The 21,367-nt window shown below is 47.0% G+C and overlaps 1 protein-coding gene across 3 annotated transcripts; it reads left to right on the top strand.

Annotated features, from left to right (window-relative positions):
- Positions 1-490: 490 nt before the first annotated feature.
- Positions 491-20,289, top strand: CDC25A (cell division cycle 25A). Of its 3 annotated transcripts, XM_054991291.1 has the most exons (15): positions 491-564; positions 4,479-4,561; positions 4,745-4,796; positions 7,237-7,273; positions 8,534-8,635; positions 9,099-9,218; positions 10,271-10,405; positions 11,191-11,268; positions 12,044-12,196; positions 13,319-13,414; positions 13,600-13,662; positions 13,921-14,019; positions 14,654-14,784; positions 16,059-16,170; positions 17,453-20,289. In XM_054991291.1, exons 2-15 carry the CDS (start codon positions 4,501-4,503, stop codon positions 17,591-17,593), a joined length of 1,380 nt encoding a protein of 459 aa, XP_054847266.1. In that variant the 5' UTR covers positions 491-564; positions 4,479-4,500; the 3' UTR covers positions 17,594-20,289. The 3 variants fall into 3 exon arrangements, with proteins under 3 accessions (XP_054847266.1, XP_054847268.1, XP_054847267.1); XM_054991293.1 differs by lacking the exons at positions 491-564; positions 4,479-4,561; positions 4,745-4,796 and adding an exon at positions 6,731-6,805; XM_054991292.1 differs by lacking the exons at positions 491-564; positions 4,479-4,561; positions 4,745-4,796 and adding an exon at positions 6,737-6,916.
- Positions 20,290-21,367: the final 1,078 nt, after the last annotated feature.

The raw sequence follows: 21,367 nt of genomic DNA, 5'->3' as shown, positions 1-21,367 counted from the left end.
TGGGGGATTATTGATCAACCACCCTTCCAGAGAGCGCGGCTGGCCATTGGTGGACCGGAGGGAAAGTTTTCTATTTGCTCTCTGCGAGGAGGAGGAGGGAAATAAGAGCCTGCTTTTGATTGGTTTTCTGAAAATGGTTTTCTGTTCTATTGGTCATTCGTTCTGTCGATCATCTCCGTTAGACGAGGGCGGGTCTACGTTCTCCCATTGGCGGCTCCCACTTTTGGCGGGAGGACGCGAATCTTTCCCGGAGTGGGCGGCTCCCTCGGGAGACAACAAAGGGGCGCCTCCTCACGCGCGCGCGCGCGAGTGTTCAGTTGGCCGCGGCTTGTGTCTTTCAGCTACGGGGGGCCGGAGGGGCCATTTCTCCTCCGAAGGTTGAGGCGGCGAGAGGGGGAAGGCCGCCCCGCCGTCCCTCGGCATGGAGGCCGGTTCCCCCGCCCCGCTGCGCGCCTCCCACCGCCGCCGCCTCCTTCTCGTGCCCCAGCAGCAGCAGCGCTTCCCGGGGCAGGCGGCCAGCCCCTGCGCCCTCCTGGACCCCCGCGTGGGCCTGGACTGCGGCGGGTGAGTCGGGCGTCGTCGTCGTCCCTCGCCTGCTTTCCCTCACGCGGCCGCTTTCGAGCTTCCCGCCCCCGCCGACATCTCAGTGCCTCCCCCCCCCCCCGCCCGGGTCCCCTCCTGCAGGCTCTCTGGCCAAAGAAGCGGGGGGCGGTCTAGGATCCAGCTCCAAAACTTTCGGGCCCGTCCCTCCGGGTTTCCTTTTTCAATATCCACATGTTCTAATGGCTGTCACCGCAAAACCCCGTACTCGGTTCCGCTGTGAAAGTTTTACGTCCCATGCCCTGCTCTGACCCCACCTTGGGGTTAGGTAGCAGTTTTCCCCAGGCCGGTTCGGCTAGGGATCCTGACGGTGTTTTGCCATCTTCTGGGCATGCAGTAAGGGCCACTGTGTGTGTGTGTGTGTGTTGCAGGGGGAGGTAGTTGTGAATTTCCTGCATTGTGCAGGGGGTTGGACTAGATGACCCTGAAGGTTCCTTCCAAGCCTATGATTCCCGGTATAATTAAGTTACACAACTCACTGCCACAGGCCAATAGTTTTTTTTAAAAAAAAGATGAGACAAATTCATGGAAAGGTCCATCAGTGGCTATGAGCCACTACGTTTTGCCATCTTGTGGACATGGAGCAGAGGTCACTGGGGGTTTGTGGGGGGTAGTTGTGAATTTCCGGCATTGTGCAGGGGGATGGACTAGATGATTCCAACGCTATGATTCTTTTATTTATGTCGTTTATAGTCCGCCTTTCTCACTGAGACTCAAGGTGTATTACGCAGTATGAGATTAGTACAATCAGTATCAAGTACATTTCTGTAAACAGTGCCATAGGGTAAATAGATACAAGTTTAAAAGACATAATATTAGCAAGAATCCAATACAGAGTAGAAAAAATACTGAAGCAGAACATAATCAATTCTAGGACTAACATTAGACAATATGGAGCATTGGTGGTACATAGAAGTACATATTTAAAGCAGCTGATAATATGTAAGGCAATATAGTGATGAAGTTTATGGTCCCTAACTCATTAGCAAAGCATCTGAGACTCCATCCCTACACTACAGCCCTCCCATTTGAGTAAAAAGCCTTTTCAAATAGTTCAGTTTTGCATTGTTTACGAAAAGCCAGGAGAGTGGGGGCTCTTCTGACTTCCTCAGGCATGTCATTCCACAGGATAGGGGCCACCACAGAGAAAGCCGTGTACAGACTTCTGCTGACTTCACTCGTGTGCAGCCTGGCACCTGCAGGAGACCCTGTTCAGAAGCTGCCGTGGAGGAACATAGGGAGGGAGGTGGACCCATAGGTATGCTGGACCAAAGCCCTGAAGAACTTTGTATGTAACTAATACCTTGAACTGATCACGGTAACTGATTGGTAGCCAATGGAGCTAGTGTAGGATGATTTTAAATCTCATCATTTGTGGGTCTGGCCCCTTCATGCAATGACCTACTTAAAGAGGCCAGGAAAGCCTTCACTCTCCTGGCTTTCTGGAACGATGCAAAACTGAATTAGTCAATAGTAAAAGAAGAGAGCTAAAAGAAGAGAGCTGTGGTTCTTGAAAGCTTATGCTACAATAAAGTTGGTTAGTCTTAAATATGCTACTGGACTCTTTACTATTTTGCACCTGCAGACTAACACGGCTAACTCCTCTGGATCTATGAATTATTCAAGAGGGCTTTTTTTACTCAGATAGGAGGGCTGTACTGTAAAGAGGTAGTGAGGGATGTCTCTGTAGAGCGATAGGTACCAAAGACTTATTACTGGATGCTATCTGTTGCTTTGGGTATGATCCTACTGAGTAGTTCTATATTGTTTGATGTTGTTCAAAATTGCTTATGCTCTGTTTCTGCATTTCTTCAACTCGGTGTTGGGTTTCTGTTGATTTGAAATCTTTGCAGATTTGCTTTTATAGACCCCATTTCATTGTTTATTGAAATGTCTTTGAAATTGACTGTACTGGTTCACACTGTGTAATCTGCCTTGAGTCTCAGCAAGAAAGGTGAAGTATAAATTACATTAAAAAATAAAATTTATCTCCTCGCCTGTGAGGTGTGTGAGGCTGAGAGAGGTCAAGTGCCCTGAGATCTGTCACGCTAACTCCTTCAAGGAGATCAGGGCCGATAGAGGGTTCTGTCACTTTTTCAGCTTATCCTGATAGCCTTGTGAGGTAGGGCAGCTGAGAGAGAGTGACTGGCCCAAGGCTACCCACGAGCTTCCATCGCAGTATGGGGATTAGAACTGGAATTTCCCAGATTTTAAGCTTCTCCCCTAGTGTTGCATTTTGCACGCATAAACAAGGGAGAGGGAGGCATTTTTAAGTTTTGGAGTGAGGAAAGTTGCAGTAGATGGTTCTCATGGGGAGAGGCTCCTGTGGTTCCTTTTTCAATCATGCTGTGCAAGGTGTGTGTGTGTGTGTGTGTGTGTGTGTGTGTGTGTGTGTGGAGGGGGGACTCTTCTTCTGAAGGGTTAGGGTTAGGGTCCTGCAGTCTTGCAGTGCAGGAGTATGCCTGAAAATGCAAGGCGACCCTGATCCAGAAAGATCCCAAACTGTGAGGGGGGGGGAGTGTAGGTGAGAGGCAGCTACACTGAATGTTGGCCCATGGAAGCCCTGGTCCAAACCTTCAGTCAGCCTCCTCCACTCCCAATTTCTCACCTGAAACTGCCTCTAAGAGGGTAAGGCTCTGTGGTGGGAGTCCATATAAGCTGCCTGGAGTGAGGAAGGGTGGGGATACCTACAGAATAAATTGTTTGGGCCAGTGAGTAGTGGAATACGGGTAGACAGTAGGACAGTTGAAAACATTGCCTTCAACAGGGCATTTCTTCAGTGAATCAGTTCTCATGTTCATCGGCAAGACCTCAGCTGCTGACTAATACGAAGTGCTTGTGTGCATATATGTAAACCATCCTTGGAATTCTGTGTCAGTGGAACTTGGATGAGATTAGGTTTTCTTGAATATACGCTACTTATAGATTTATTAGGTGGTCTGTTCTGATGGGTTTTGAGTAGCGCAGGTAATATTTCCCTTTCCTACTCCAGATAAGCTGGCCTTCCATTTAGAACATTTCCATTGGATTTTGGTCAATAATAATTCTTATAAGCTAGTACTCTGAAAATTTTTTGAAAGCTTTTGTAAAATCCAACTGATTTCTCATTTCCTCATATGAAGAAGCTAGATGTTTTGATAATATTCATGTCAGTCTATGGAAAACAGGATACGTGGAATCTGACTTCCCCCCTTCCAGCAAGAAATCCAAGTCCTCTTGAGTCAAGGTTCTTTATTGAGAAACCAATTTATAGCGTATATATGTCCATAGAATACACAGAAGCTATTATAGTGTCTGGCTGTACACAGAGCACTTGTTGAGAATGACGTAAGGAATGCTTGCTACACAGTTCCAGCCCTTCCCTGTGGGCCCCCCACCCTCAGTGCCCAACCAGCTGGGCATAGTCCGTGGGAGCAGAGGCAGGAACCGTCCCAAGGCCACTGTGGCCAGCCATCCGAGATAAGTGTGCTGGCTTCCCAGGAGCTGAATGGCCCGTGAAAAGAATCTGCACACAAATACATAGGTGGATTGCAAAGCTAGTGAAGATGGAGGGACTGTGGGCAACAGACCTGACAATTCATTTCTGGAGTTTTCTCCAAATGGAGGCCAGTTTGCTGAAAGAATGGGCACCATAATCCGGCTGACAGCTGCTGCCTGGAATGTGGAAACACCCGTGTGTCTCTTGCTTATGACAAATGTTCTTAAACAGAAGCAATCCCTGCCTAGCTTTCTAGGCTACCCTTTGGCAGTGCACTGCTTGGCTGAAAGCAGCTCATGTCTTGGTGCTTCTAACTCGTATCATGTTCCATTTGAATGCTATGCGGATGCATTTTTGTCTAACATTCTGTAAGATAACAGCAACATCTCTGAATCTACAGCCAAAGTGAAAATGGTGTGCAGATGCTGGAAGAAAGGAATAGCAACCTGCAAAGGACCACCTCCTCTGATTCTACAGATTCAGGTGTGTATCCTTTCATCCCAAAATGTGTGTAGCTTATTTCTTTGTGAAACTTTCATGATAGCTGTTCTGTAAATTGCGAAGCCCTTGATTCATATCTCAGTTCATAAACTCACAAGATTTAGTGCTACTACTCTAAAGAGCTATGAAGCGCCTTTCAGCTGCATGAATATTTCTCTTCCACAGGCTGTTGTGTGGATTCTCCCACATTGCTTGGCATGAAAGACCTTGATGACACGTATGTAGACGACATGCTCACCTTTTGGTTTTATGTATTGTTTAAAGCTTCTCGGTGGGTACCTCAAGGTTCAGAAGAGTTTGCATTAAACTTTTGGAAGGTGTGCATGATTGGGAAGTGTGCTTGAAAAAAAATGGTATTTTTCATATTTGGTTTTTGGCAAGAATTTCCATACCAGAATTCTGGATTGTTCCGGTCCCTGATACTGTTTTTGGATTTGGTTTTGGGGTTTTTTTGAGAATTCCAAAAATTTTCAATACCATTCCCTGGGGGGGGGGGCTTTTTCCAGGGGGCTGGGAGTGGCGGCTGCTTTCCAAGAAAAATACAGTAAAATTGCAGGGAGCCTAACTTTGCCTGTTCCCTAATGACCCCCCTCCAAGTTTCCACCAAATTGGATCCATGGGTCCACTTCCGTAGGTCCCTGGACAATGTGCCACCGGCCTTCCTACTTGTCTCTATCGTTGCTCATGGAGAAGAAAATCCATGCTTTCTCCAGGGCAAAGAAGCCAATAGCCAATTACACGGGAGCAATCGTTGGCCCAAAGCCTCAAAATGCAAACAGAACCAAACCCACTACATAACCAGTGTCAGCCCAGAGAATCTAAATAAATTTAAGCAAGGTTTAAGAAAGTCCTGAATATCATTCTTGATGCCTAAATATATCTGAAAAATACCAAATACACATTCTGAACGCATGGTAGGAGGAGTGATGGCTGCTTAAAGGCCACAGTACTTGGAATGTTTGTGGTAGCTCTTCTGTTGAGTCTCAGCTTGCAAGTTGCAGATTCTCATAGTAGGCTTCCTTTAGTGTAGAAGTAAGTCTCATTCATAGAATCCTAAGCTTATGGTTACAATTTCCATATATATTCATCATGCCTTTCCAGTAGTCAGTGCCTGACATCCCATGCCACAGAGGAGATTTGCACTTGGCAGGGCCGGTGCCAGGATTTCTGGGGCCTGAGGTGAGATACCTACTCCCCCCCCCCGCCTGCCTGCCCGTGTGCGTGTGCTTTGCGCATGCGTGCTCCAGCCCTGCGCGACGACGTCACTTGTGCCGTCATCGCACAAGAGTGTCCCCCTCACCTGAGGTGGGTGGCAGCGGCAAAGGGACAGGGAGGCGGCCCACTTCCCTGCTCGCTGCCACGCCACCTGGGCACCTGGCTCGCTGAGAGCCGAGGCAAGGCAGGTGGCAATGGCGAAGGGGCAGAGAGGTGAGCAGCGATGCGACCCGCTTCTGGGTTGGGGGGGGTCGTCGGGGGCTGGCACAGCGCCTCCTTTAGAGTTCAGCACTCGAGGTGGCTGCCGGCACTGCCTCCATGGACGCACCGGGCCTGGCCCTTGGAGAATCCAAGATGTGGTGGCTATTGCTTCCTTTAAGGTTTAATGACTGTTGCTGGAAATAACCCAAGTTCAGCGCTGCAGGATTGCTCTGGCCCCCACCCGTATCCCCTTCTTCATGGTTGCTTTTTTGCAGCTCAGTTATTTGAGTGTCAGTCTTGTATAGTGTTTACAAAGCTGAATTAGGAATGGTTCAAACCTCTCCACTATCACGAAGCTCATGTAGTCCAGCCAGTCTCTCTCGGCCCAACTCTACAGGCCGTGTTTAGAGATGTGAAATGGCTGGGAATTTTGAAGCCGGGGGGAGGTGGGAGCTTTTTTTCTGAGGAAAATGGAAATGTTGGTGAAAGTTGAAATACATGCAGTTTTTGACTTTCCTGTCAAACCTAACCTTTTTTAAAAACTGATAGTATAAAATGCAAGATTTGGGTCCAGTAGCACCTTAATGACCAACTGGATGTCCAGGGCATGAGCTTTTGAGAGTCAGAGCTCCCTGTGTCAGATATGTGTTGTATGCTTTACGGCAGATCTTTGGACTATTTTGATCAGCTAGACATTTATTAGCTATCTAGGTTTGCATAACGGTTTCAGTGGAATTTACTTTTAAGCAAGTGGCAGTTATTTCTGTTCCATGCTCCTGCACAAGTTGAGATGCCTTAAACAATATCTTGGTAACTCTTTTCATGGAACATTGGGGCTAGATAACAGCTTCATCCTAGAGAAACCAGCATTTTTCTGCTAGCCAAGTAGTTTTCAGCTTCCTTACTATGATGCATGAAAGGGTGAGTGGTGGATGGGAGTCGCATTTAAGGCTTGTTGAGGCAGAGGTGTTTGTCAGAGCCAAATCAAGGTAACTGACTGTACATGGTACCCTCTTGTTATCCAGCTAATACCCTCCGCCTCCAGCTTGGAGAAGGGTGGTTTGATGAGCCATGTCCCACTTTTTCACTCTATATTTCATGATCAGCTCTAATTACCATCCACTTAATTTGAACCTGTAGTGGGAAATCTGAGGTGTGTCACTAGCTTCCTGCCAATACTGTTTGAGCTTTGATGTGGATCCATTCTGAGGCCTCTCTCTCTCTCTGTGTTCTCATTTCAGCTTTCGACTGCCTGTGCAAAAAATGCGTTCCATCCCGGTAAGTTGCTTGGAAAGGAGACTCCCTTTCTGTGAACTCGAAGCTTGGCTTCTTTATGTGATGCAGAGCATTCAGGTTACATAAACCCCACTTGAAGGGCTTTGGGGAAAAAATTCCTAGCTGTTGTATCACCAGGCATCAAGGGTTTTGAAAATATGAATGCTACCTTTCAAAAATCTGAGACTGTTATCTAGGAATTCTGGGGTGGGTGTGCGGTGGAATCCAACCCTGCTCACTTGTGAACTATACAGATGTCAGTCAGACAATAGCATTTAATTTATTTAGAGTATTTCTATGCTGCCTCTTCAGAATGTTGCTCGAGGCAGCTTAAGCTTGAGTGCTGTATACAAAGCATCATGCTTACTGTCCTGATGGTATATTCTCCAACTTGTAAATAATTCAGTTGCTTCGGGTTATCTTATATACTAATAGCCAAGTGGCCCCGATCTGCTAATACCTGAAACCTGCTAATATTGTAACAGATGTATCAGCAATCTAAGGGGATTCCTCAAGGTTGCAGAAAAATCTGAAAACCGGATAAAAAATTGTGGGGGTTAAGCCCCCCAAAACACTTAACTGAACTCTGGGCATGTGCAGACCTCCACTAGGTGATTGGACATGCCCCGCTGAAAGGGGTGCGCTACGCGAGTAGTCACAGCCCATCCCAGCCACCCGCTTTCCCAGGCCAGAGTGAGAAGGCAGTGAGCTGCTTGGGAGCATCACTTGGGAGCCACAAACGGGGTGGAAAAAAGGAAGTCTCTGTTCTGAGCCTGCAAGAAGGTTTTGGGTGCAAGAAGGTAGGCAAAGCGGGGCCGGCCGGTGGGGGCGGAGGAGGAAGGAAGCCCAGCGTGGCTCCCTGCAGCCCTCTCAGTTCTTGCAGCTCCCCCCATATGAGATGGTTTGCTTTCAGGCGTGCTATGCGCCCACTTCTGGTTAGCATTCTTTTCGGTTACAGAGAACAGTGGAGTTCAGAAATGATACCATGCAAAGCATCAATGTCACGTCCGGGTGAAAACCTGGGTGTGACTCCTGTGTCAGCTGATGCTCTGGAAGTTCTGTTGGCTGAAACCGTGCCTGCCCTTTGCCCCGCCCCCAAAGCTCCTGGGGTGCCTGGCAGCAGCATGGCCATCCTTACTGATGTCTGGCTGCTTTGGTCTTGTACATGAGAGTAGCTGTAACCCCTTTCGTTTTCAGCAAACGGCATTGGGTTTCTGGTGTTCTCTGCGATTCACTTCTGGTTCACCCTTTTCAACTTTGCAGCAAAGCCTTCTGGGATGTAGTCCTGCCCTGAAGAGGAGCCACTCGGACGTGCTGGGCTGCGGTTTCTTTCAGTCACGTGACTCTGAAGGGAACAAAGAGAATGTGAGTGCAGTTTCACAGTCCTGCAAACAGCTGTCTGAGCAGTGGGGTGGGAGGGGAGGGTGGTGGCCCTGATGATGTCCCGATGGCCTGTAGAAAGCTTGGAAACTCGAGAGAGGGTCAAGAAGATCTGTTTAGAGTCAGCAGAACCATTAGACAAAGATTTTAAATTTCCTCAGCTATGTATCAGTTTTATCCATCTCCCACAAACGCTTGCATCCAATGTCTTTGTTAAACTTCATCTTCATGAGTCTCTTGTTCTTTTGGCTGAACTTGTCGTCGTAAAAAGATTAGCTAGGAAACTTGGAGGAGAACGGGGCCGTAAATCTTTACAGAAAGGGTGTATATATAACAGAACGAGACTTGTTCATGGTGAGGGTTTTCTTGGAATCTGCTGTGGCTTATTTCAAAGGGGGCAAATAATTCTCTTCGATACAGTTGCTAAAATGGTGGTCTTTTCCTTAAGGAGCCCTTTGAGTTCAAAAAGCCAGTGCGGCCTGCTTCGCGTAGCTCTCTGCGCCACTCTTCCCTTGAAGGTGAACAAGACACTTTAGGGCTAAGGCTGAAGTCTGCTCCAGTGTTTATGGTATGTATCTGCCCCAGGGAATGGAATGTATGGGATATAATTTTTTAAACTAAACATGTTGGAGTTTCATCGGAGAGGGAGTCTGCCCGTCTGTGGAGCAGAAGTCCTGGTTCAGGGAGGACCAGGAAGGGGCATCACCACCTTTTTAGGGCTTGTCATCCTTATGGGGTAGCGGAAACATGATGGAGAGTTTAGGTGACTGACAAGTAAGGTGGGCTTTAGCAGCGACTGCTCATGCTCCCAGGCAATCTGTTTTTCATCCAGAAAGCTCTGCCTACAATGTGCAGTGTTTGAATTGTGCCCCTCATTGTGCAGGTTTCAAAGCCTCCTCTTCAACTATAGCCATTATGCTTGGGAGTCTTTAGCAGAGGGAAATACAACTGGAGCGTATGAGGAGAAAGGTCTGAGAACGATGTAGGCCTCATTTTCGTTCTCAGTACTTTTAGCAGATACTGCGTATGTTTTCAGGCCAGATTCCAAAATTCCCTGAACTAGAAATGTGCTGTTAGAAGACATTTTTTTAAAAAACAAATGCAATTCTGCGCCAAATACTAGGTTGTATTCTTACTTCTGCATGTCTAGAACTGTACAATGGCGGGGGCTCCTTAGGACCCAGTAGACATGGAGAAAATTGTTTGCAGCAGAAGCTGCTTAGTACAAAACACAACACTGTGGTGTTCAGAGCACAGCTTGGGAGGAAAACAAGCCCTTTGAACCCTCATTGCTATTGACACCTGATGGCTGTGACGGAGGCCTGTTGCTGACAGCTGCAGTGTCTTTAAGGCCTAAGATCTGCTTGGGGTGAAGGATGTGTTTCTGTGCATCTTAGTTTTGCGGGTAGATTGGAATGGGTTTTTGCTAAGCTGCTGAACGTGTGCTTTCAGCAAGAGTCTAGAATCTGTATTTGTGGATTTTCGAAGGTGAAGAGGAGACTTACATAAGCATCGAGAATGGTATGCTGTATGAAAACTCCTTTTTGCCATCTCCTTCATTGAGAAGAAAAGCCGTCGCGCTCAGTCTGAATGCAAGCATTAAACTGTCATTGGCTTTAGTTTCCTAGTGGCGAAGGTGAGAATAGCCTTGGAAGCTGCAGTCCTGCTTTTCTGAGGCAGTGCTCTCCGAAGGCCTGCGGCAGTGACGATGAGGATGATGGATTCCTAGAGATACTCGATGGGCAAGATGCCAGTGTAAGTGATGGTGAAGTCCTTTGAAACCTTGAGCAAGAGTTCTGTGCAAGTGGCCAGGGGTAGAGAGCTGCGCCGGGAGAACAAGTTCAGTACAGTGGATCTGCTGTGCAGGAGCTCCCCAGGGCCCTTCTGGCTGCATTCCTGTGCTCTGCGGTGGGCTGAATCAAGCCCACGTGGGGCCCAAATCGGCCCGCTGCAGCATGATGCCCTACATGATGTCATCACTTCCCGGAAGTGACATCATTGCAAAGCCCCAGCATCAACACAAGTGAGTGTCGGGACTCCCACCTCCCACCCGGAGGGTGAGGGGACCTGGCAACCCTACCTTGAGCCTCCCTTTTTTCCCATCTGAATAAAATTAGAGGTCTGCTGTATGCTTGCCCTTGAAATGTAAGAGTTGGAAGAGAGAAAGTTAAACAGTGCCAAGTCATTTGGTATACGCAATTGAGGGGGGGCTGATGGAAAAACACCAACATTTGCACGTTTGGGATAGAATTGGTACAGCTTGGCATTAATGGGCTGCATGGTAAACCGAGAACTGTCGTATAAACAACAGGCCTTACCAGTGACTAGCAGCCCAAATCACTTTGGACAAAAAAGTGCTGCTCGCTGCCGGAACTGCCGGAACTGTCGCTGCCGGAACTCTTTGCAGGCTGTCCATTTAAGGGCCAAGAACTACGAATCTGGGTTTCTCTGGTATCCAAACAAGGTCATTAATGAAATAAAAATGACACCTGTTGCAGTTACTGCCAGTGTTTGTTGAATTAACTGGATAATTCTTTTAGAGTGATGAAGAGATGCCATTTGGTGTAGCAAGTCTGTGGACGGCACCGCTAGTTATGAAGACACAGCAGGAAACCCAGGTAAGATTGGCCATTGAAGCATTAGGGAGCTCAAAAGCTGTGGCTTTGTTTGTTTTTAAAACCCCCCCCCCCACCATTTCCAGTGTAGTTTGGAGTAGTCCTGTCGTGTTTAATGCTTGGAGGCATTAAAAAACTTCTAGCTCATTATGGATGTTGGCTAGCTTAGCACAGCTATAGAAATGGCCAATTACTGCTGCTGTGAATGGGCTCCGGGTCTTTCTTGCTTGCATCAAAGTTTACATAATTGCATCTCCCCCTCTACTTCCTGTGCTTCGTGGCTGTTTTTCATACCTTCATATATTAAAGCTTGTCTACTGAGGACCTCCTGCATGCCTTTGACAGAGCGCTCTCCAGTGCCTGAAATCTTACGCTGGGGTCAAGTCTCCTGTTTGTTTTTGCTGCGGCAGACTAACATCGCTGACTTTCTAGAATTCAAAACATTTATTTTAGTCAAAACAGAATCTAGTGTATTCTTGTTTAATTCTGAACTGTCAAAGCTCTTTGGAGTGTGCGGTCATCTGCTTCAACCGTCTTCTACTAAGGTGCAAGTTAAGAATCATGCCTAGAGCCTTGCTGAATCTGCGCTGCCCCTGTCCTTTTACAATCTGTTCAGAGCCTAGTCTCACTTGAGAGCTTACTCCTGCAGACTGTAGAACGTTCTTGCTTTTTGTGAGGGAGCTGGCTTTGTCAAGACCGAACAGGAAAGGCCCAAAGGATTGCTGATTGTGAAGTCGCTGGCTGCTAGAGCGTTAATTCCACTGTGGCTTTTGTCCAGAATAAACGATGCAGGCTGCTGAGGGCAGAAAGTGAGCCGTGCACTATGGCCAAGGCTGCCCTGAAAAGAGTGGAGAGATCCCAAGAAGAGAACTCCTCAGGGGCCCATAAGAGGAGGAGAAGCGCTTGTGGAGCACCGTCTGAAGAACTCACGGTTGGTAGCTGAAGAACATGGTGACTCTTCCTTTCTGCACTTGTGTTGATAGGCACTGAGGAAGCGGCAGATACAAGCATGCGAGAGCCCACTTGCCTTGGGCAGTCGAAGTTGGAACTGGACATATGAGGCCCTTTGTAGAATCCTGAGTGGGACTTTGCCCAGCCGCCTCTCCCTCTCCCCTTCCGCCCCCCGGTGATGTGCTCTAGGGGCAACAGCTAGCTGTCCTACTTACCACTTGGGGTGGAAAGGGGTCTTTGTGCATGTAGTTGGGCTGCGATGTGTAGAAGGAGCAAGTGGGTATCAGGATCTTTGCCTAGTGGTTTCAGATGGTGTGACCAGGTTGAAGAAGGGAGACATTTGAGAATGTGATGTCCACGGATGTAGAAGGCTAGAGATCTAGTATTCAATTAGAATATTTTGATGCTGTCTCTTCAGAGTCCTGCTCGAAGCAGCTTACAACTAAAAACCATGCTATAAAGTAAGTGCGTATGTGCTTTTTTAGTCTAGGTGAGAAAGCCGACTATAAATAACATTAATAAATAATTAAAAGTGGGATACCACTTCCTACTCAGACTTTTTCTTGACTGTCTTACCTTTGGAGCCTTTATTGAGCTGAAGTGCTCTTAAAGTTAAAAGTTGTTCCCAATGTCTAACTTAATCTTTGTTTCCTATATCTTAAACATCTTAATTGTATTATCTACTTGTTCTTTCCAGGCATTCTCTGAAATACACCATGTTTTCCCCCCCTGCACTTCTGTTGTTTTTCTCCCTTTTTGTTTCTGGTCCTGGGGCTTAAAATTCCAAGCTACAATTCAGAGAAACTGTTCCCACCCCAGTCCTCTTCTCCCCTTGATTCTTGCCTCTTCTCAGATTGGCTTCCAGCTTGCTACTTTAGGAGAAAACCCTGTGAACAGACTTGGTCCCATTGCTGCTTCTTAACTACTTACTTTCTGTGCATGCTTCGTCTTTGTTCTCCAAATCTTTCCAGCTAAACTGTATCCTTGAAGAGAGGCCCTAAGAGCTGAAAACAACTAGTCTTCAGATACATTAGATATTACCACAACCTGAACCTAGCTTGGCCTTCAGTGTCCCATTTCTCTCCCTGTTTTTTTTCTCCAGAGTCAGGCCCTGGTTGGGGCATCATTGTCACCTTCAACAGAGATAGAGAATATTCTGGACAGTGACCAAAGGGACCTTATTGGAGACTTCTCAAAGGTAAGAGTATGCTCCGCCCCTTGCCTCTAACCTGTTTGGCCTTATGTCTTGACACAACTAGGGGTTGAGTGTCTTGTTATGAGCAGCAAGAGCTCATGTGCTTGCAACTTCCCATATGCTTTTCTCCCGTGCTGAGATTGTGCAGCTAACTTGATTTCTTTAATCAAGCTTTTTTTTATTTTTAGGGTTATCTTTTCCACACTGTTGATGGAAAGCATCAAGATCTGAAATATATTGACCCAGAAATGGTGAGTTTCACAGGCTACGCTCCCTTAGTTGTGTGTAAACTCACCTATGTGAAAGCACATATTTTGAACATACGAAGCCACCTCCCACTGAGAGACCAATGAGCCACAGCCTCTTTTCAAGAGGAATTGGCCTCTCACTTGTGTCCCATCTCTCATGATATTGCAGCCTTGAAAACTGTCACAGGTAACTAAGATTTCAAGCTCTTTAATTGGTTTTCCCAGTATTTGTGTCTAATTTTTACTGTTTCTTCCCTTTAGATTGTTGCAGTGTTGAATGGCAGCTTTGCAAAGTTCATTACGGAGTGTTTGATAATTGACTGCAGATATCCCTATGAATATGAAGGAGGCCATATCAAGGTATGGGGGAGTTCAGGGGCTTCCTGAATAGTTTGCGGAGCAGGAGATCCAGCTTAGGGTGGCCAGAATGAATCCCAAAGCCAGGCGGAACAGTCTTCTTCTGGGAATTCATCAGAGTGTGAGGATCCCATACGCCCATTTATTTGATCATTCACAGACTTCGGAGATTGTTTTTCGTTTTCTCTTCATAAAAAGTGGAATGGAGCAGGAGTGGGGAAGGCAAACTGGTTAGAAGTGGGGGAGGAGTAGGATGGGACATGTATTGAGCTGATTACTGAAGAAATCTGCAGTCTGAGACAGGTAATCTTTGTGCAGAGAAGTTGCACCCAATGTCTGTCATGGTGTTGGGCCATTCAGGAGAGTTCGTTCAAATAGTCTTTGTGTTGCTGCCCTGTTGGGGAGTATTCCCCACCCTTCTGATATTCAGGGTTGCCTCTTTGTTGTGTTTCATGTAATGGTGTTGTGCCAAGAGGGTGTGAAGTGGCTTTGTGAATTGGATGGGGTATTGAGGGTGGGCTGTGGCTTTTCAGCGGCCATGAAATCTGTCCCATACACTGCGGTGATTACATGACCTAGTACCACAGTACCCTAAAACTCCAGATCTTCCAGCCAACCAAATACCCTTTCCTCCCAGGGTGCCGTAAACCTCCACATGGAAGAGGACGTAGAGGACTTCTTGCTAAAAAAGCCCATTGTGTCACCTGACAGCAAGCGAGTTATCATCGTTTTCCACTGCGAGTTCTCATCAGAGCGTGGTCCTCGGATGTGAGTACATGAATCCCCTGACACCTCCACCCACCCCCCCGCCCCGCCCCGATCAGCACCTTTGCTAGGGGCATACTGGAAAAATATATTGTGGCACAAGCATTTATCTGTTACAGTCAGATTGGTGCTTTGAGTGCTGCCAGAAAGGTGTTACGCAAGTCTTCCAAATAAGTAAGCAAGTATTGGCCCTGACAGTGGAGGCTGCGTAGGGATGAGATGGATGGCGGTTCAGGGAAGGGTTTGCTTAAGAACGATGGGTCCCAGCTGATTTCCTATGGCAACATGTATATACTTGGTGGAGTCATCCTTAAAGATGAAAACTTCTGAAAATTCAGAAGTCCTGGAGAAAACCAATTTATTTTCAGAAAATTTGTGGGAAAACAAATATATGCAGTACTTTCCTAACCAACCTAAGTTTATTTTTTCGCTTTACCCAGATGAATGAATTTTAGCTTATTTGGCACATTTATGGAATTTAAAGGTATAAATGCCGTAGTTTTCTATAGGGAAACGTCTATGCTGTGTACTTGCGAGCTGAAGGCACCTGCAACCTGTGCGTCTTAGAACACGTGTTTTAATTTTTGCCAGCTGAGAGGGTGGAAAAAATGGAAGTTGAAATTAGAAAAACAAAAGGTGTAGTACTCTCTCCTTTTAGAAATGGCTTTCATCTATAGCTTATCATTTAAGAGTTTTTATTCTGCTTTTCTGTTTAAAAAAAAACCCTATCAAGGAGTGTGCTAATAGGGTAACAATAATACATCTTACCAACCTGAAGTCAAGCATTCTGTGGGTTGGATCTCTTAGTGGAACTGAGCTGATAATACTTCGTATCCAACTCATAATTAAATTGATATCGGAAATTGCTGAGGGACTTGAATGTTAAGATGATGAGCAGGCACCTGGAAGAAGTTGAGTGTAGGCACTGGCCCTAGGTGAATTAGATGGTGGAGGGAGTTTGGTAACAAGTGCCACCATTAAAGGCCCCTTCTCTGATGACATCCTGCCTAAACTTTTTTGGAGCAGAGCATCAGAAAAAGATCTTTTATCTTTTCATACAGAAGCACACCTGGGATGCCTTGAGCCCAGGTCATTCCTGGCTTAATAGGTTGAATTCTGACAGTCTGGCAGGCTGTCGTGTTCTGGACCAGCTAAAGCTTCCACCTCATCCTTGAAGGGAGCTCCAAGTCAAGTGCCAACCTGCATATAACTACCCTGTGGATAATATGCTAGAAGAATGAATGCTCTCTTTTTCTCCCCCCCTGCGCAAACTGCAGGTGCCGGTTTGTAAGGGAGAGAGACAGACTTGGGAATGAGTATCCCAGCCTGCACTACCCTGAGCTGTATGTCTTGAAAGGGGGCTATAAGGACTTCTTTTTAAAATGCAGGGTAGGTATCATTTTATTTAGTTAATATTTAATTTTGTCGCTTGCTTCTATACGTGGTGTTTGCAGTGTGTATTTGTATTCTCCCCTTTCTCCAGGGGGCCTGGGTGGTACACCTAGTTTCTTTCTCCCTCCTACTTTATCCTGGCATTAACCATGCAGCGGGAGGGCTCTGGGCTTTGATAGGTAGTGGCTGGCAACAATGATTTTCATGGCTGGGCCTGGATTGCATTGGAGCCTTGAAACCTTAATTGTCTAGATCTTTTCTGTATGTGTGCTTCTTCCCTAATTTTTTGGGGGGTGGGGTGGGGGGAGGAGATTCATGACTCAGGCTAGTTTTTGAGCTCCTGTGAATGAGAAGAATAGCTTTATTTTTTTATTCCTGCAGTATATGAACTTCCTTAGTGCTCCTGTGTGGTAACACCTGGCTTTTCACATCGCCTGTTTTACTGGGAAATCCAGCTTGGCTTCCTTGGCTTCCTTTGCCTCGTTACCTGCTGTTTTTACAAGGCCCTGGTTTGGTGGCAGGGCTCATATTTTGCATTCAGAAGGCCCCAGATTGAAGCCCTGCCATTTCCTGTTAAAAAAAATTTCGGTATCATGTCTTAGAAAATTCTCTGGCCTGTGAGCTTTGAAGAGAACGGTACTGAGTGAGGTGGACCAATGACCTCACTACAAATAAGGTGGTGCTGCATGTTCACATAGCCACTGCAAACAGTGTTCCCAATTTCAGAACCCAAGAAACTGGTCTGAGGTTCTCTTCTCTGGGTAGCTTTTGGACAGTTTTGTAAATAGCAAATGAAATTTAATTTGAGTTGAGTTGAAAACCGCATCTAACATCAGATTCAAAGGGCCAAGAAACATGTGCTCTTGTAGTACACTTTGTTTGCTTATCTGGGAAAGATGCGGCAGCAGCCAGGGAGAGAAGTGGCTGGGTCGATGCTGCCCTTGGGGAACCATTACAGGTCAGTTAGCAGCTGCCTCTTGTACCAGGTGATCTTTACTATGCGGATTTAGTCCGGTGAGTAAGTGTCAGGTTCTAGATTCTGGCGGTTTTGAGGGGAAAGTAATTGGGGAAGGTGACCTTTGAGGTTTTCCACTGGGCTTGCCCAGACCACTTTAGAAAGAGAAGCGGATGACTCTCTGCAGACAGATGCTCAGTCGGGCCCCTGAGGATTTGCAGGAGGGTCACTAGCAAAGATGGTTGCCCTTCAGTTGCATTGTGGGAGGAGCTGTGTCAGTGACTGTCAGGCCATCTAAGAATCACTGTGTTTCGCCCCCCCCAGAGCTACTGTGAGCCACAGGGCTATCGCCCCATGCACCACGAAGACTTCAGGGAAGACCTGAGGAAATTCCGCACAAAAAGCAGAACATGGGCGGGTGAGAAGAGCAAAAGGGAACTGTACAGTCGCCTGAAGAAGCTCTGAGATCTCCCCAGACTTCACCTGCCTGCCTTTGGGGCTGAAGGAGGATGTGAGCGGTCCTGCCTCCTTAGCCCTGCAGCCAATGGGACGTGTCCACTCCTTGCAGGGTTTTTGTCTTGCCGCCTATTGAATCGCTTCTGGCAAGGCTGTGTGGGAGCGCTCGGATTGCCATGCTGCAGACCTGGACCCTATCTACATTCCACCCATGAATCCCCACGGTGTTTGTGTGCCCCTTGAGACAATCCATGTAAACAGAGCGTCGACGGGAAGCTGTACGTGCCTTCTGGGGTGTTAACCATGAAATTTTAGTGCGTGTTTTAAAAGTGTACCTTTTTAATTTTAGTACAGTTAAATGAAGCTGATTTACTGCTGCGGCTGAGGTGCCTGGATTGTTTCAAGGCTTCTTTCTGGCAAGGACAGCCAGCAGGAGGAGTCCGAGGGCATCCACTGAGCTACAGTTCTGATTTATTTAATGTTTTTATGTCCAATCTTTCCTATAATGAAATGTGTTTGTGGGGAAGGAGGACAAGTTAGAAACTTAGGACCAGTTTCTGCTTGGAGTTAGACAGTGTTCTGCCGGAAGCCTGTTTGCAGCCTAAGGGGGGAAAGCAGCTTTGTAATGTTCTCATAACTTACTCTCTGATCTTGGCTGCATTTGGCTTCAGTTCATCAGTTTCTTAAGTGAGAAAGTCGGCAGTCTTTAAATGGGTGCAGCTGGCTTTCTTGTGGGTGCCTCAGAGCATCAGGTGGGCAGCAAAGTGCCCCAACTTCAACAGCCACGTGCTGGTTTTCAGAAGCTGCCCCCCCCCCCCCACAACAGTCAACAACAGTATTCATTCTTCTGGGAGGTGTGGTTGCAGCAGGCTTCTGGAACGTTAACCTGGCCCTGAGTAATCACGGTGCTGTTTCAGTTGTTCTTGTCCATTTGGGGACTGTTTTAGTTCACTCCCAGGTGCCTTTCGGAAAAGGTATTACAGAAAATGGGATGATGTCAGTGGGCTTCTCAGCTGATGAGGATGCCGGAGGCTGGTGCAAGGAACTGAATCCCCGGGATATTGCTACCGGATCTGAGAACTGGAGGGGGCTCCCCTTGGCATCTGTAGTCTAGCAAAGTCTGATGAACACAGCTATCAAATAGTGTCTGTATTATAATCTGATTGAAATGTTAATTTTGTGTGTAGTTTGTAATTATCAATGGAATTAAGGCACTGAATACTCAGCATCCACCCCTTTGTTGCCTTTAGTAGGTGCTGTGTGTCTCAGTAGCACCAATCCTCTTAACATCAGATCAGTGAGGGAGAAGCTGGGGCAGGGGGGATGGGGACAGGGCATTGTAAATTTCACTTTCCTCAAATTGCGCTGTTTGTTCTGTCTGTTTGCTTTTATAGCAAAAAGGGGGTGAGGGGGAAGGCAAAACGATTAAGAAATCAGTGTGGGCGGTTTGTAATCTAAACATGGGCAGGAAGCTGTTGAATTTTGTGTTTGTGTCTTGGTAGAGCAGCCTTGTGGCTTGGGCCTATATTTTAGCAGCCTGAATCGGCAGTCTGTGGCTTGTTTATGTGCTGCTCAGGCACTTGGACCCCAACCTGAAATGTGCTTAGGAGAGAGCCTCAGGTGCAGGCTTGGCCTGGGGACCCCTCCAGACATACACGGGTGCTTAAACTGACCGAGTGTCTGCCTGTGGCGGAACATTCCACGGCTGCCTTACTGGCCTCTTCCTGTGAATGTTCCTCAAAGTGCTTATTCCAGCTCCTCAGTGCACACTTCCTAGACTTGAGGGTATGTATTGTTTGTTCTCGTTGGCGTTTGTCTTTTAAATTCAGGAAGGACATTTGCAAAGGCTCTTGTTTGAACGTATTGTGAATGTCTCGAACAGAAGAGGGAGGCAACGGGTCTTGGCTGAAACCACCTGCTTCTGTAGGCTCAGGAAATAAATTGCCCAGCACCCAAGGTGTGTAGTGCTTTTTCCCCTACTCCCCTGAGAACAGCTGGTTCGAGGTACAGCCTAGTAGGGAGAAGCCTTTAGCCCCCAGCTACTAAAAGAACCTTAACACTGCGTTGAGTGTGTGGCGCCCAGAAGTGGATCGTCCATCTTTCAGGGCCTATAATATTTTTACTGTATGGACTTGCCTGTTAATCTGAAAGCATCACTTCCTTGTAGCCTGAAAGTATTTAGATGTGTAAGCGTGAAGCACCTGAAGCACCTTGCTCTTCTCCTGAGCTTCATGAGGCACTGCTGGTGGTCCTCCAAAGCAAGCCATTAACAAGAGATGCCCCTGGCAAATATGGAAGATATCTGTTGCTTAAGGGCACAGTGGCAGACGGTTCCTTTGCCCAGGAGAAGTGGCTTGGGGTTAACCCGAGCCTTTCCCCTATAACTCTGTGGATCCAGGTCACCGACCACATTGCGTGGCTTCCAGTCTGAGACTGGTCTGAACGTTGCACCAACTGCCTTGGAAATCTGCTTGTAATCTCAAGTCTTGATCGGGAGGAAGTGCATTCCCACCTGGATTTCATATATTCTAGAGCTGAGGCCTGGCATGAGGCTGTAGGCTGATGTCTTGGTGAATTCTTTCTCCCCATCCGCTTTGACTCTCAATCTCACTGCCTGTAAGGAGTGAAGGTAAGATCTTTTAAGAAATCCCTGAGGCTTCTGTGGTGTCTGCTGCACTCTTAAATGGCTGCTTGTAATGCTAAAATATTAGGCTAGTAATCAAATTCAAATAAAATTTGAGAAATCTATGGTATAATCAGAGAGAGCTGTCATCCTACATGAAAGCAGATGAAATTGCCCTGGTAACTATGAGCATTTACAATTCTGGTGGCGGGATTAAAATGCTCTTCCAAAAGGTAATTTTTGACGTTCAGCAATCATTTCATTGGCTCAAGGCAAAATAATGGAAGACTACAAGTCAGCTCCTCCCACTGTACGTTGGCTGGCAGTGCAATTTTTTCCATGAAGCAGAAAGATTTTATGAAGCAGAAAGTACCCACTGGGTGGCAGCGCTACTCTGAATGCTAACCTTCTTGTGTGTTGCAGCCCAGCTTATACCTAAAATTTGAGGGCTTAAAGGAATGTCTGTCCTCTTAGCAGTGGGTTGGATCTGTTTCACAGCGGCATAGTTCACCCTGGTGCAAGGAGACTTTGTCACCTCGCACCAGAGGAAAACGTGTGTGAGTGGAATGGATCTGCAGAATCCAGTTTGCTCTGGATTCTGTCTTTACCAGTGGCACTTTGCTCTGGGCTGTCGTATTTCTTGAGGTTTGATCTTCCAGATTGGTTCTGGTTTCTTTCAACTGCTTTCAAAGAGTATCTTGTACAAAAAAAAAAAAAAAAGAAGGGCCATCCAGAACTCTGGGTTCCTAGTTCAGAAGTCTGGAACTGTATTGTGTGGTGCAAGAGCATGAAAGGTGCTGTAGCCGTGGAAGCTGGCTGTTCTGCTGTGTGGGCCGCAGCCTGCTCCATCAGATGCAGAGCAAGATAATGATTGAGAAATTCTCCTTGTCCTCAGAGCTCGACTGTTCCTTCCTGGGGAACTGGCTTGGCACCAATCAAGATGGGGTGCTCCACCAAGCCTTGCCTGCTGCTTCTGTGTTATGCAATGCCCCTCAATAATTCATGGCCTGCTGTGTTCCACTTCCAGGCCAGCAAGAAGGCAGCAACACATCTTTCGGCGCCCATAAGCCCAGCCCTTGGCTGGAATTGCAGAGTGGCTTCCATTTACTCATCCTGTTCCCCCCCCCCGCCCTTGCAGTCTTCCCAATAATAGGGTATGG

This window comes from Eublepharis macularius, chromosome 11 (genome assembly GCF_028583425.1).
Source record: "Eublepharis macularius isolate TG4126 chromosome 11, MPM_Emac_v1.0, whole genome shotgun sequence".
Lineage (NCBI taxonomy): Eukaryota > Metazoa > Chordata > Lepidosauria > Squamata > Eublepharidae > Eublepharis > Eublepharis macularius.
The sequence above is the reverse complement of the archived record's forward strand: the minus strand, read 5'-3'. Positions and strand labels throughout refer to the sequence as shown.

Excerpts from the sequence above, each read along its gene's own strand:
- CDC25A (XM_054991291.1), top strand. The coding sequence starts at position 4,501 with ATGCTGGAAGAAAGGAATAGCAACCTGCAAAGGACCACCTCCTCTGAT. Across the intron at positions 13,663-13,920 it reads AATATATTGACCCAGAAATG|ATTGTTGCAGTGTTGAATGG; the intron begins GTGAGTTTCACA and ends TCTTCCCTTTAG. Across the intron at positions 14,020-14,653 it reads ATGAAGGAGGCCATATCAAG|GGTGCCGTAAACCTCCACAT; the intron begins GTATGGGGGAGT and ends CTTTCCTCCCAG.